At 38.6% G+C, this 15,291-nt stretch overlaps 1 protein-coding gene across 4 annotated transcripts in view; it reads right to left on the bottom strand.

The window, feature by feature from the left end:
• Window positions 1-1,248: 1,248 nt before the first annotated feature.
• The window catches only part of hecw2a (HECT, C2 and WW domain containing E3 ubiquitin protein ligase 2a), a 45,860-nt gene continuing 31,817 nt past the window's right edge, over window positions 1,249-15,291 (bottom strand). For 3 of the 4 annotated variants that reach the window (XM_053626415.1, XM_053626414.1, XM_053626417.1), the window contains exons 22-30: window positions 14,919-15,032; window positions 11,154-11,306; window positions 10,917-11,015; window positions 9,952-10,081; window positions 7,013-7,159; window positions 6,619-6,733; window positions 6,225-6,310; window positions 5,974-6,086; window positions 1,249-2,303 (exon numbers count right to left, since the gene is read on the bottom strand). In XM_053626415.1, the coding sequence (XP_053482390.1) occupies window positions 2,192-2,303; window positions 5,974-6,086; window positions 6,225-6,310; window positions 6,619-6,733; window positions 7,013-7,159; window positions 9,952-10,081; window positions 10,917-11,015; window positions 11,154-11,306; window positions 14,919-15,032 (1,069 nt within the window). In that variant the 3' untranslated portion in view covers window positions 1,249-2,191. The other variant, XM_053626418.1, reaches the window with a different exon arrangement.

The raw sequence follows: 15,291 nt of genomic DNA, 5'->3' as shown, positions 1-15,291 counted from the left end.
GCCCTCACTTCATGTCTATCTAAAGAGAGCGATGCAGCGGTGCTTTAGTCGTTTAGCCTGTCCAGCACTCTCATCTCCTCATCTGAACACTCTGCTCAAACAGATCATCTTCCAAACTTTCATGCTAATAACACCATCGTCATCTCGTAGTTCGCAAACTAGCTGAGTCGAGTCTCTGCTGTAACTCAGCCTAACTGTGTCCAGTGTTTGCACCAGCGTCTCCACTACTTCTACGTTGGAGTCGTAATGAGTCATTTATATGATGTTGAAGGTTGCTGGAAAATGGTGAATAAAATAAGAAGCTTGTGCTCTTTTGTTCTTAGCAGCTAAAAGCAAAACTCGATTTATAAAGTTGTTCCTTATATTTAAGATCGTTTATTAAACATCACTGGAATGACCTTAGTAAGTCAGCGTGTGACATCGGCGTATAAAACGACCCCTAAATTCTCACATTAATAGTGTAAATGTAAACGCACAAACCAACAAATTAGCACCAGAACTGCTAAGCATGCCATAAATATTTCAATATAAGCATATTAATGTGTTTCAGGGTGAAGTACACTATCTGGCCAAAAATCTGTGGACACCTGACCTTCACACTATGTGGTTCTTCACCGAACTGTTGTGTATAGAATGTCTCTGTATGCTGTAGCATTATAATTTCCCTTCACTGGAACTAAGAGGTCCAAACCTGTTCCAGCATGACAATGCCCCTGTGCACAAAGCGAGCTCCATGAAGACATGGTTTGAGAAAGTTGGAGTGGAAGAACTCGAGTGTCCTGCACAGAGCCAAGAGTGGACATTATTATAACACCACATCTGGAATAAGATGTTCAACACGCACATATGGGTCTGATGGTAAGGTGCCCACAAACCTTTGGCCATATATTAAAGCTCGTTAAAGTCTTCTGCTTTTCAATTAGCAGTGGAGGAGTCATGCCAAAGCATAACAGAACCACTGCCCAATCAGTGCTTGTCAAGCAAACCTCAAATGTCTGTGAAGACGTTAGAGACGAATTTAACAATGCAATACTGAAAATAACGCAGTCGTATCTTACAAGAGCGCAGGAGCTCACGGTCACCTGCAAAATGTGTCTAAGTTCTATGCAGCTGTCTGAGACATCCTTATGTGAAACTATGTAACTTTAGCCACACCCCAAAACCATGAGAGGACTGATTGTACCATAATTATATTTAATTATGGCATGCTGCTTCATTATGTTGTAATGTAGGAACGCTGGATTGCAGTGTGATCAAAATAATTCTTTACTAACATGCAATGAAGTACTTGACATTTGGTTTTGGCTTGTTTGAGGCAGCACAGTCAAATACAATAAAGCTGAAGGGATTATGTTTCAAGGTGGGTGGCATTCCATTGCGACACGAATTCACTAGATTCGCTCTGTGGAAGAAAATCTTCACTGATTCTTTTTCATTACACAGATTAAGCTATGTGAAAGCAGCGGCAATTATAGATTCTCTCGCCGTTTTATCATGTTCTACATTAGAAGCAGTTCAAAATGTGTCTAGCATAATTGTAATTAAATATTGCACAGATTCCTCACCACTAAGCCACGCCAGTAAAATAAATATGAGAACACACAATATCCACAAAAGTGTGTTAAATTCCTCATCTCTCACACACTCATCTTTAAATGAAGGTTTCTCTCTGTTTAGATGAGGAACAAGCTCTACAGTTACAACAGTGCTGAACGACAACAGTGCTGTAACACAAATCATTCACCCGATCAGTGTAACGTGAGAAATGTACATACAGTATATCCACCAGTTTATTTTGTACATGTGGGTTCGTCTTCTCTCTGGTGAAGTGGGTGAAAATATTGTGTATGCTTACAGAGGATTTTAGTGGAACCGTTATTTACCATGTTAGTAGGCTTTGTTTGCGTGTAAGAAGGAATTTCTGTATTAAAGACTAGTGAAGTGTTTTATGTTCCTGCTCAGTATCTAATGCATTCACCATATGTTTGTGTGTGTTTGAGGACCCAGAAGGAATAGGTCCCAGAAATAGCTGTCATGCTTTAGTCACATAATCCTGGTTTTATAGCAGAGGAAGAAAGGGGTCCAGGAAACAAGGCCATTATTAAGACTGAAGTGAGGATTTGGGTACAGAATAAAAGGCAAAAAAGGTTTCAGATTTTGAAGAACACGAAAAAGAGACCGTGCAGAAGCATCACTCTAGACCAAAAGTGCTCGTTTCCTCCACAGCAGTGAGCACCTTCTCGTAAAGCATGGAGAAGGAGTGGTATGGGGGAAGATCCAAACGGTTAAAGCAGGTGTGAGCCCTGTGGACACACACACGGAAAAAAAACAGTGATGCATTTACAAATTTGAATACAAGATATTGGCTAAGCCAACTATTATGTTATGTTATTAGCAGATTATAAGAACTTGCTTTAGGTGTAGCAAAAAAAGTTCAATTGAAGGTTTATTTTTATTTTTACAAGTTTACAAAAAGCAAACAATACATTCAGAAATGCTGGCCAGTAACGGTTAGATTATATTACTGCTAGGGATGCTATACCATTTTTTTCAGCTGAAGTATGATTATTTCAGTACCAGAGTTGCTGTATTCTAATTACTTTTTTCTGATAACACAGTAATGTAACGTATTACATTTAAAATTTATATAATTTTATTACAGTTACTGATGTCAATAAAATCACATTACTTGCATTACAAATTTACTGTTAAGAAAACAATATTAAGTAAAATGCATTTTTAAATTAAATCCCATTTTGCACGGCTGTATCAGTTAAAAATTCTGTTGCATTGTTTAGTGCAAAACTATGCTATGTAGGCAGCTTTTGTGTGTACGTAGGAACTCATGCGATATACCTTTGGAAAGCTAAGATTCTTGTGATTCAATTGATATAAACCATTTCAAGATACAAATCACAACAGCAGCTACGATCAACTTCTCTGTCAGACCACCAACATACAAACAAACCTGAGGCAACTCACATATGAAGCCTCATAGCAGTCCAGTGATCAAGAACATCCCGACAAATACGGACTTGTTGCACCGGCAAAGGTCTAAGCAATCCAATTATGTAAAAATATTTAGTCCAAAACACATCATTACATCAGTAAATACCCACTGACTGTTGCTGCGTCATTTCAAATTACCTGCAAATGTACCTAATCTTTCACGGATTCTCCGTTATAATTTCAGTTCACTTGTGAATATTCCTTATCTCTTGATTTCAAAATAGCCGCTGGGTTCTGTCCTTTCGATTGACACCTCATTTGAACCAACAGGAGCTTCCATGTCCTGTCCATAGCCTTCAATAGCCAATGAGAGTCCGTGTGAAGGGAAGTGCCTTCCGTCTTTCCTTTGTGAAAAGCTCGAGCCTATTGCAACCGATTGTGTAGATGACTGACACATCATATAGCCAATGAAATTCTGAAAAATATGATATGCTGCTTTAGAGGTGTTTCAACACTTCAATTTAAAAGTCTGTGCATAAAGGTGCATAACCAGTGGCAAGTGCCTCATTTTTCTGCGCGTAAAAGCACACAAAGGTTTAAATTATGAATATACATTTTGTAGATTGCTGTGATATGACATGTGATATGATAGCTCTTAGTGTCACCTTTCATTAGCACCCAAAATTATGAGAAAAATCAAGAGTAGTAGCCTTTTTATCCTAGATATGTTTCCATGGTTACCAAGGGCCCTTTGGAGGTGTTTTTGAACACAAACACAAGATGATTTTGGTAAAACGCATGGACATACCCTTAGAAAAACATGTGTAAAATATACATTTTCTTTGGTGTTTGGTATTGTTATCAAATTGGAACTTGGACAAGGTAAGGGTTCATGTTGTGGTGCAATTATGTTTTCCAGCTAATAGCTCCCAGCTGTAGTCAGCTCCAGACATCTGTATGTACACAAACAAATCAGGTGGAAAAAAAACCCTTCTATTTCAGTGTGTTCAAATTTCTATTACTCAATACCAGTAGCACTTACAGTGAGTCTGACTTCTGGGGAAAAAAACTTAAGAGAGTCACCTTTCAAAAGAGATGATGTACCATGCACGTACTGTACTCCAAATGGTTCAAGAACAGCTTTAATTTTACTTTGGGTATGCCTTGGATAGGCATTTTAGGCTGATTTTAGAGTTGAGCAATGAGCAAGCGCTTTAATGAATGATCGGAGAACAGACGCTAAAATTACTGAAAGAACTGTCTTTTTGTAGGTTTGACAGGTTTTGAAAGTAATTTGAAAGTAAAGTAATTAGTAATCTGATTACTTTTCATATGCAGTAATCAATAATGTAATCAAATTGCAATTTTAAAGAAGTAATTAGTAATCTGTGGTGGATTATTTTTTGAGTAACTCGCCCAACACTGTTTGGTACTCATCAATACTAGGGATTAACGATACACTCTGGTCACAATTCGATTCGATTTGATTCTCAGTGAATTTTGTATAAAATTTAAATAAAGAAAAATGAAGACTAAAAAGACTTATTTCTGTATTATGAACAATGCAAAACAGTGTGTATTTTTGTCTGTATAAAACTAAATCAATTCAAAACGGCTTTGAACAGAGGATTAATACTGTAAAGAAAATGTACCACAGGTTCACCAAGTCTTAAAAATAAATAAATAAATTTATATATTCCCCCCTAAAAATTTTAATTGAACAAAGAAGTTGTCTGACCCAGGGACTTGACCTGAGAAATGATCGACTGAATTTTAATCAGCTCTGTAGCAAAAATGGAGCTCCAAAATCAGCTAAAATGCCCGGTTTCCGTGGGCTCTTACTTGGGCATTGGAGATCACAGAAGCGTGGAGATGGTGTCATTTGACAGTTAGTGTTATAAAAATAATAATAATATTAATAATAACCATTATAAATGTGGTTGAGTAACTGTATAACATATAATGTGTGATGTTCTCACAGGCTCTCCATAAAAGAACATGTTCATGTGACCAGCGTGCTCTGTATATTTCAACTCTGTGGGATGTGCAGATTGATACCTCCGGTATAAAAACAGTGCAATTGCATTACATGCATAATTAATAGAATGCGGATATCGCACATTTCCACGCTGCACATCTTCACATTTTTTCCTTGCAATGCATCATCGTCACAATGTATCGTTGTACCCCTTAAACAATACTGATACTGGTACCAAAATGAGTAAGATACTTAGTATTTATCAGGGATGTCATGGTTAATTAAATATAGCTCTGTGTGTGTTGAGTTTTATGTTATGATGTTTTAAACAGTATGTTTAACAGAGAGCAAGAGAGTGGTAGACCTGAGTGTGCAGACCAGTATCATAAAAATAATGGTCATTAAAAATGAGAGCAAGGTGCCATGAAGTGCCCCCTGACTTACAAACAAAGTGTAGATGCTGGTGAGCGAGGGGAGAGGGCATGCATGTGTCTTAATGCCTATAAATAACTTTGTGCATGTGCAATTCATGCCATCCTGTATTCATTTTTTAAATATCATGCTCGATGAGACTGCTCGGCATGCTCAGGTTGGCCGTTTTCACATTCTCTATTAAAAATACTGTTCAAATGCAATAAAGAGGTTTTAATCAGGTTAACTGTATTGTAGGAAGATGCTGTAGTTCCCGCCTCTTGATAGTTTTACCAGTCTGCAGTCTGCTTGCTTTTGATTATTAATCGTCAAATACGTGTCATTTTGTGTCTTCTGTTCATTAGGATACGGTCACTTATGGTATCGGATGTTGGTATTTTTTCAGAGTATGAGTAAATAAAAACAGTATCGGACCAACACCTGATACCAGTACTGGTATAGTTTTACTGCAACTTCCACTGCTTTTCCAGCACAAAATAACAATCACACCATGTCCTATTCCAAAACTTAGTGTTTATTACAGTCTCCTCAGATTGGATTTTAGCAGGAAGTGACATTGCTTCGACCAGTGAAATGAGCTTAAAAAGCAATAATCGCTAGATTGTCCCGCATACCTTGGAAGGGAAGTAATTTTGCCCCATTTCTCAACGCAGAAGCGACGTGGCCCGTTGCTCCCCCGGAGAGAGGCGAAGCCTTCATAGGGAACACTTGAAGTACCTGTGACAAACTGCACAAAAAATATCCAACAGTGTTATAGTTATTTACACTGGGGTCAGGAAACGTCACGACCACAAAGTAACACTACAGAAAAAGGAAAATATGTGCGGTCCAATTTAGCAAGAACAACAGATCTGGTTATGCGTACCTGAAGAAGTCTCAGTCTCTGCTCGTTGTTGAAACGCTCCACCGCCGCCCAGAACCATCGGATAACAATGTGACCATCGTGATAACCTTCAGCGGAAGATCCATTTTGTTTTTTTTTAGAAAATGCCAATGCAAAATGGCCTAATCAGCTCTTCCATTGCTTTACAAAGCCAATTAAAAAAAGATATTTGAAATTGAATATGTTTTTTAAACTAAAATACACTCTATGATTTACTGTCTTAATACGATATGCAGTCATATCTATATTCTCAGGTTACCTAAAATCAGGTAAATTCCATAAAAATAAAATACTTAATTATTATGTTCTACTTATTTCTAATCCTTTTTTTTATCTCACTTTTCACATTCTGAATTAAAATTAAAATAATTCATACCTCCTCGATATTCTGTGTTGTTTCTCCAGTCAGCCAGGTCAATTTCTGCAGTTCCAGCAATGACAAGCTCCAGCTCGCGGGCATCAAACACCGAGACCAGACGCACGTCCACAACCTGTACAGACACGAGCAAATCATAACATTTTACAAATCAGAAGCAAGTTTCATGAAATTTCACTTTCACGATCACTTTCTTACTTAACACTTCGCAGATGACTTTCCTGACAGTAATACGTATTTTGAAATCTGTAGGTAAATTGTCATAAACGCCAGAAATTAAATTAAATAAATGCAGTAAGGTTTTCACTTGCTAATATTTAGCAGAATTTGACTAATTTCACATGTGGCAGTATTGATGTCAACACTAGCGTCATATTCGAAGGTGATGTTCTACCTCATAGAAGCCCCGCACCAGGCTCTCCGTCTGCTGAGCCACACCTCTCTCAATGCGCCACTTCACCATGCGCTCAATGTACTCCTTCTTATTTTTCTCACACACTGGGACACCAGCTCCTCCAGGCTTCAGCTCCCGCTCTGTAATCTGCAGTGGAGAAAAGTAAAACCCTTCCACATTACTCATATTCTAAATGAATAGATAAGATATAATAATACATGCCACATAACACACTTGCAGAAATAGGAGGCATATTCGCTAAAGGTTTACTGGCCCGGGGTTGATCTAGTAAGCTAAAACTAAAACCATTAAATAAAATGTTTGTTTTTTCCACAAAAACTAAAACACAAGCATTAATTTAATCAAACACTGAAAGGAAAAATATGAAACCTGTATGTTAAAACATAAAACTGAAAGCACAATTGGCATTTTGTGGCTATGATGAGAAAGGAATCTTAAAATAAACATAAACCCATGGTGATAGATGTTTTTTCCTGTATATGAATATTATAGCTTAAAAATATAACTGATGATACTGTTAAGGCCTAATATTTACATACACCTAAAGATATTCGGTCTTCACACTTCACACATGTCAAGGTACCATACGTTTCTTTTTGCAAGTCAATTAGGGCATCTACTTTATTCACATCAGACATCATTTTAAAACATAAAAAAAAAAAAAAAACTGATTAAAGACAGACTTCTTTCAGCTTTAAGTCACTATATCAGAACTCCAGTGGGTCAAAAGTTTATGTACACCAGTTTGTCTCTTTAACTCCCTGGAAGATTCCTGTAATGATGTAATGAACTTCTGATTGGCCAACTGTCATAGCTAGGAGTTAATTGGGAGCGCATCAGTGGCTGTATTTAGAGCCAGAGCTTTTTTGCCTTTGATACCATGGGAAAATCCAAGCAAGTCAGCCAAGATCTCAGAAAAAAACTGTGGACCTCCACAAGTCTGGTTTAACTGAATCCCAAAATAACAACAAAAGGAGACTTCGCCATGGCCTGAAATGCTGTCGTGCAAGAAAGAAGCCTTACTCCAAGAACAGCTTTAAAAAGACAGACCAAATTGGGCAGGTAATCACCAGCTGTTTGAAGGAGTGTTCTCTGGACAGATGAAATAAAAATTGATTGTGTAGCCATACAATCTAACAAAAAAACAAAAGGCAGGAAAAAGAACAAAGAACTAGCAAAACAATCCAAAATCAAGACAAGGCCATCACAGGAAATACATAACAAGGACATAGACTATGGACAGAAAAAACACATCTTAAGAAGGGAAACTAATCAGGGGCACTACAATTTGGGTGAGCCCTCTGGTGGTCTGGGGGAAATTGTCCATGGTGGACGTGACATAGCACCCTCCTGAAGTGTCCAAAACTTAGGAGGGCCTGGACCCCTGGGCAGAGTGACAACACTAACAATGCCAGAGGGGAGAGCAATGGCCACAACGAGGTCCTCAGCTGAGCAGGTGGGCGGAGCAACGTCCTCAGCTGAGCAGGGAGGGGTAGTGAGGTTTTTATCCAATCAGGGAGGTGGAGCAATGTCCTCAGCAGAGCAGGGAGGTGGTGAGTCATCCTCAGCTGAGCATGGAGGAGTAGTGATGTTCTTAGCCAAGCAGGGAGGTGGAGCAACATTCTCAGCAGAGCAGGGAGGTGGTGAGACGTCCTCAGCTGAGCAAGGTGGCAGAACTATGTCTGCAGAGGAGCAGGGTGGCAGAGACTGAGCAAGGTGGGGGAGCGTCATCCTCAGTGGAGCAGGGTCGTGGAGCACCATCCCCAATGAGGTGGGGGGGGGTGTTCTCAGCAGGGTAGGGAGGGGGGTGATGATGAAATCACTGAATCACTGACCTGGGCTGGAGCCCTCTCCCCAAGAAAGCTCTTGGGTAAAGCCGTGCAGCAAGCTGAGTCCAAGTGGTGTGATTATCTGAAGCTCCCACTGCTGTTCAAAGAAAAGGAGGTTCAGTGCTGACAAATCCCATGTCATTCTCATTAAGCCTGCTGCATCCATATTAAGGCCTGGCATTGTGTAACCAATCCAGGAAGGTGGATACAAGTGCAGGTAAGCCTTATTGAATAAACAACTAACAAATAACCAAAAGGCAGGAAAAAGAACCAAGAACTACAGTAGCAAAACAAACCATAATCAAGACAAGGCTATGACAGGAAAAACATAACAGGGATACAGACTTCTCCGGGAAACAATTCCCAAGCAACTAAGCAGAGAAAACACAGAATACAAGTAGGGAAAATTATCACGGAAAATACAACTCAAGTGAGCACAAACACAGAAATCAGCCAGACAACAAAAGAAGTTCAAAAAAATTAGTGAGGGACTGGTGCACATCAGAAAATAGATGGCATCATGAGGAAGGAGGATTATCTCGAAATACTGAAGCATGCTTCAGGACATCAGCCAGAAAGTTAAAGCGTGGTCGAAACTGGGTCTTCAAGCAGGACAGGGATCCTAAGTATATGCATATCATGACGCTCTGACCCCTATTTCCTAACTGTATATGTGACGAATAAAGGCTTCTTCTTCTTCTAAAAGCTGAAATAAATTTGTCTCTTAGCTATTATTTTATAATGACCTCTTATGGAAATAAAGTAGATGCTTTAGAGAACTGACATAACAGAGGAAATGTTTGGTAGCATGAAATGTGTGGAATTGTCTAAAAATGTTTTTAGCCTACTGTAGGTGAATATAAACTTTTGGCCTCAATAATCAATAATCATGTATGAGTACTGGCTACTGTATACATCATAAAAAAATTTTTATAAACTAAATCTATTATAACTTTGCACAAGATGATGTTTTGAAGTTTGTATTATTTAAATCTTGAGAGACTTAACTTATGGTACTTAATGTAGATGTTAGCTAACGTTGACCAATAAATAAGGCTAATATGTAAGAGCCACGAGCACACAGCTGACCTGACCAAACACCTCCTCATTGACGGTGAAGGTGAGATCCAGCATGTTCTCAATGTCGTTGTCTTTCATCCACTGCAGGCTCTGATGAAACTCCTCATCCAGAAACTCCAAGTCACTCAAATCACATGGACTACAAAATAAAGGTCAACTGCATTTACATACATTCCAAGGATAGAGCTGATTTGTGGTTTAGAGTCCCTGCTCAAGGACTGAACAGTGACTCTCTAGTAGAAGTGGGATTTGAACAAATAAAGTCGTTCTCTGTTTCCTTGGGCATGGATTAAAAAATCTGTTTCCTAAATTAATGATGAGGGAAAACAAGAACATGCATCTGAATGGTCTGATTGAATCGGATTGGTCAGAAAGTATTGATTAAGTTTCCATAACAGCAGGATTATATTATATATAGTTCTAATTACGTTATCGTTTCAATAGTCACAGCTTACACAGGGACTTGTGTGCAGGTCCCTCCAACATAATCTATGACTAATAATAACTAAAAAAGTAAACGTTATAATCACATATATCAATCATACACACACACACACACACACACACACACACACACACACACACACATAAGACAAAATAAGACTTTTGACACCGGTACAGTGGTGACACATATAAAAGAAAAGGGGGAGTCTGGACAAAAGTAAGTCGGACAAGTAGGCAAAAAACTCTTCCTTGAGCAATTACAAAAGAAAGGTAATTCTTTTGTAAACAGTCGTTCCCTCATCAAACTGTCCTGAAGTTAATAAGACTCTGTAAAAATCTGTAATATAAATGCTTTAAGTACAAGCACGAATGTTACTCTAGGACTAGGAAGAATACAAACCACTAGGTAAATCACATACACAAACATTCATGTCAACCCTGTTGAACCCTATTTCTCAAGAATATCTGCCACTAATAGAGCTGAAGGAGAATTATTTCACTGAAGCACATATCTCAGTAGAAAGACTCACATGCGCAGCAGTCCTTTATAGAATGGACGAGTGAAGAAGGCATCCAGGAGGTATTGGTGAATCAGAGCGAGGCCCAAAATTCGCCCACTGTACCGGAACCTGAGTAATAGGGGAACTTTGATAAACTGGTTGTTCCATTAATTAAGTGAATTACCCATTTTCTCCACTGGTTATTGACTTCCTATTGACTTCAAAAACACAGTGGGTTGATTGCGTTTGTGTTTTCTGCTGACTCACCATTCATGGTGGTTGTCCACGAAGGCTGACATTGGGCTGATCTGCACAGTGTAGGTGTCATTGGCCGAGTATTCGAAGAGTCCGTAATATGGGTTAAAGAGCTCACGGGACACCAAGAAGAAGAACTCCCTCGATGGGCCACTGTAGTCCAACCTGATTGACAAAGAAAGACTCGATAAGATAGGAGAACTAATCCTGATTCAGTCTTCACATTGACTGGATGCACAGGGGGTTGATAAACACGCTGTTGCAAATAAAAACCACTTTGTATATCAACTCAGTGGTGTGATGTACTAGTAGTACAGGATACCGTGATAAGGATATCTGAAATATTCTTTGAGTAGAACTAAGGTCCTATTTATACATGTGCTTTAAAATTCTAGAGGTTAATTAAATAACTGAATAATCCTCGAACTGTCACTGCAGTGTTACGTAAGGAACAAAACACTCAGGGGTGTGTTGTTATAGCAAAATAATTCACGATGGGGTGCTGTGATGTGGCCCAACACAAAGCAGAGTTAGTGTTACCACCCCAATGAGGATTATTTTCCAATAACAGTATGTCCTGAAGTGTTTAATTTCTCTCATATTTGCCAACGATTACAATTTTTGTACTTATTCATGAATGACAGATTGTGCTTTTAACCATTTATAGTTAATTTAATGTTGTGGAACAACTGAGAAATGAGTAAGTTCCTGATATCACTTAATTTGTAAACAGTCATTCCCTCATCAAACTCTCCCGAAGTTAATAAGGCAAAATAATATAGCTTGTCATGTTATACATAAACCACAAACTCCTCTGTCCTGAAGACTTTCCCGTACACTGGCACCAGTGAAATGGAAATTGACTTATCAGGCATATTCAGTCAGTATAAACAAATTAATGGTTTTATCGCCCTAAGTCTGTTATAAGATTAGTCATGACACTGTTGGGTTTCTGTGTGTAGAGAATCATGACACTGTTCAGCTGCTGGGAAGCAGGGTAATGGGAAAAGGGAGGGGTGTGAGCCCCCTACTGGGCAAGCAATTCACACAAATGGACAGCACAACTAAAAATATTTTTTGATAGCTAATGCTTTGGACTTAAGATTCAATGGATGAATGTCCTTGTGGATTCAAACCCCACTCCTTGTAAGACCTCATCATAGCACAGCTATGGTAAAATAACCTACTTTTACCATTGGTACCAATGATCATTTTACTGATCAGGGTTGTGTCTCATTGCTTGACCTTAGTGCAGCTTTGGGTAGTGGTAGCTTAGTGGTTAAGACATTGAACTACTGATCAGAAGGTTGGGAGTTCAAATCCCAGGACTTTCAAGCTGTCACTGCTGGGCCCTTGAGCAAGGCCCTTAACCATCAACTATTCAGTTGTATAAATGAGACAAATATAAGTTGCTCTGGATAAGGGTGTCTGCCTAATGCCTTTAAAATGTAAATGTAAACCTAGTAGGCTAGGTAAAAAATGAAGAGATACTTATGAATCACTGTAAATTCTTAAAACCTTTAGTGTCTACTTTGATATGAGACCTTAAGCACTACTGGGGAGTGTGACATCACAAATAAATTCAATGCTGAACATGGGAACCCCCCAAAAACAGGTGGAAATTCCATATTTTGACCTCTGGTAAAAAGAGTTACAGCATTGCTTGGAGATACTGTTATAACTAGGACACTGGAGACTCCTTGCAAAAAATGTCTCCTAAGCTCCAGTATATCAATAATAATCTGTTCTATTTGTTAAAAATTTGTTTTTTTTTTCTGAATTTGTTTATTATTAGTTTTAGATTTCATAGACTGTCCTTCATTCACGTCCCTGTGAATGAAGTTACTATAGAAATAGTAACGTATTAGAACGTCTGGATTAATATAAACCTGTGATTTGCAGCCAAAACTATTGTCAGAGCTACTGTTACAGTAAATTAATCAATACTTTTTGACCAATCAGACTGAAGAATCCAACAGTGTTGAGGTATAAATGGAATTTAATGTTGTGCTTTTTAAAAAAATGTGAAAGACCTGTACACAGGTACGAGGATGTAGTAAAAACTCTGATACTGAGGTGTACTGTGAATATATCATCATCTATATTATCTGTTATTATTATAAAACAATAACCAGACACTTGAGTAAGCTGTCCTGATTCTAAGTCATTAAGCTGTTAAAAGGAAGTAAGTCATTAGCTAGTTTCCTGTACTAGTGAATTTCATTGACTGAACTTTTGTCAACTCAGATCTGGATAGAGAGGGCATAGACTATCTAATACATCACCTAAGGTGCTTACAGTATTTTCATTACTGTAAAATGAAACTAACCAGCATAATCTGTGCTAACGTTTTAGAAAACGTGGTGCTCTGTTCTTATGGAAATCTGAGACAGGTGAAATGTTAATAATCCATACCTGAATCTGCAGGAAAAACTAAACCATTGAAAGGTAATAATACAAGACTGAATAAACACATAACATACAGCAACCACCATACCAACAAATTTAAAAAGACTAAACACAAAATACAACATACAGCAGCAACAACAGATAATATTATCAGATAATGAAACTAATATTAATAAATATTAAAAGACTACCTTAAATAAATGAGTCTTAAGTAACTTCTTAAAACAATCCAAGGTTGGGACATTTCTAATAGTAAAAGGAAGAGCATTCCATATCTTAGGGCCTCTGAGAGGGCTGCTGAAGTGCAAATGAATTGGCCGAACGAGGAGAACAGGAGGGAGTGTAGGGACAAGACTGCAAAGATACTCTGGTGCAGTACCACGAACTGTTTTATACGTTAAAATGAGAGTTTTAAAATCAATACAAGTATGGATGGGAAGCCAGTAGAGCTGTGAGAGCACAGGGGTAATGTGTTGACATGGTGATGTATGTATAAGAACACGAGCAGCAGAGTTCTGAATATACTGAAGCCTAGTTATGGTTTTTGCTGGTAGGCCAGAAAAGAGGGCATTGCAGTAATCCAGCCTTGAGGCGATAAAGGCATGGGTAAGCCTTTCTGCATCAGGCAGAGAGAGGAAGGGCCTAAGTTGGGCATTATTTCTAAGGTCGTAAAAGGCTATTTTAGAAATATTTTTAATAAGTGCATCAAATGACAACTGAGCGTCAAAGATGACACCCAGGTTCCGTACTTGAGAGGAGGGAAGCACAAGGCTGTTGTCAACCATCAATTTGAGATTTAGGTCAACTTTTCGGGTAGCAGCCAGTGTAACAATGAGCATGAGCTCAGTTTTGTAAATGTTCAGCTTCAGAAAATTATGCTACATCAGGTACTAATTCCTTGCAGACACTTCGTCAGCACAGTTAAAGTACAGTGATTATCAGGGACAGTGCTGATGTAGATTTCTGTATCATCAACATAGCAGTGATAACCAAGGCCATACTTCCCAATAATGTGGGCGAGAGGAAGCATATAAAGGCTGAATAAAGTGGGGCCCAACACTGACCCCTGTGGAACACCCTGATAAAGTCTCAGATTTATTATTACCCAAGATGACAAACTGAGAGCAATCTGTAAGATAAGATCGGAACCAGTCCAGCACTGTCCCAGAAAGACCAAACCAGCTGCGTAGCCTATCCAGTAAGATGGTGTGGGATATAGTGTCAAAGGCAGCACTGAGGTCTAACAAGACCAAAATACTGCATGCAGCCGTGTCAGCTGCAATAAGGAGGTCATAATGACCATCACCAATGCTGTCTCAGTGCTATGCCCAGTTCTAAAACCTGATTGAAATACTCTGGTTTACTCACCCCTCCTCCCCTACGAAGCTGACGTACAGTTTGCTTCTCTGCAGGTCCTTACACGAGTAGCACATGATCTGGTTAAAGGCATCTTCGAGTAGATGATCTCTGCGGATGATCAGTCTGGGAATGAGACAATAAAGGTAGCAGGATATTATACAATAGTGTCTAATGTTGAATTCTAAGGACCCATTCAGTGCATTTCTGCACTTAAGCTTCTTAATTTCATATTTCCGGAGCTATTTAATACTTGAAACATAAGCTTTACCAATCATCCTATACATATGTTACATATACAGTGGGGGAAATAAGTATTGAACACGTCATCATTTTTTTTAGTAAATATATTTCCAATGAGGCTATTCACTTGAAATTTTCACCA

This window comes from Ictalurus furcatus, chromosome 6, assembly GCF_023375685.1.
Source record: "Ictalurus furcatus strain D&B chromosome 6, Billie_1.0, whole genome shotgun sequence".
Taxonomy (NCBI): domain Eukaryota; kingdom Metazoa; phylum Chordata; class Actinopteri; order Siluriformes; family Ictaluridae; genus Ictalurus; species Ictalurus furcatus.
Note: the sequence above shows the minus strand (reverse complement) of the source record. Positions and strands in the feature narration are given on the sequence as shown.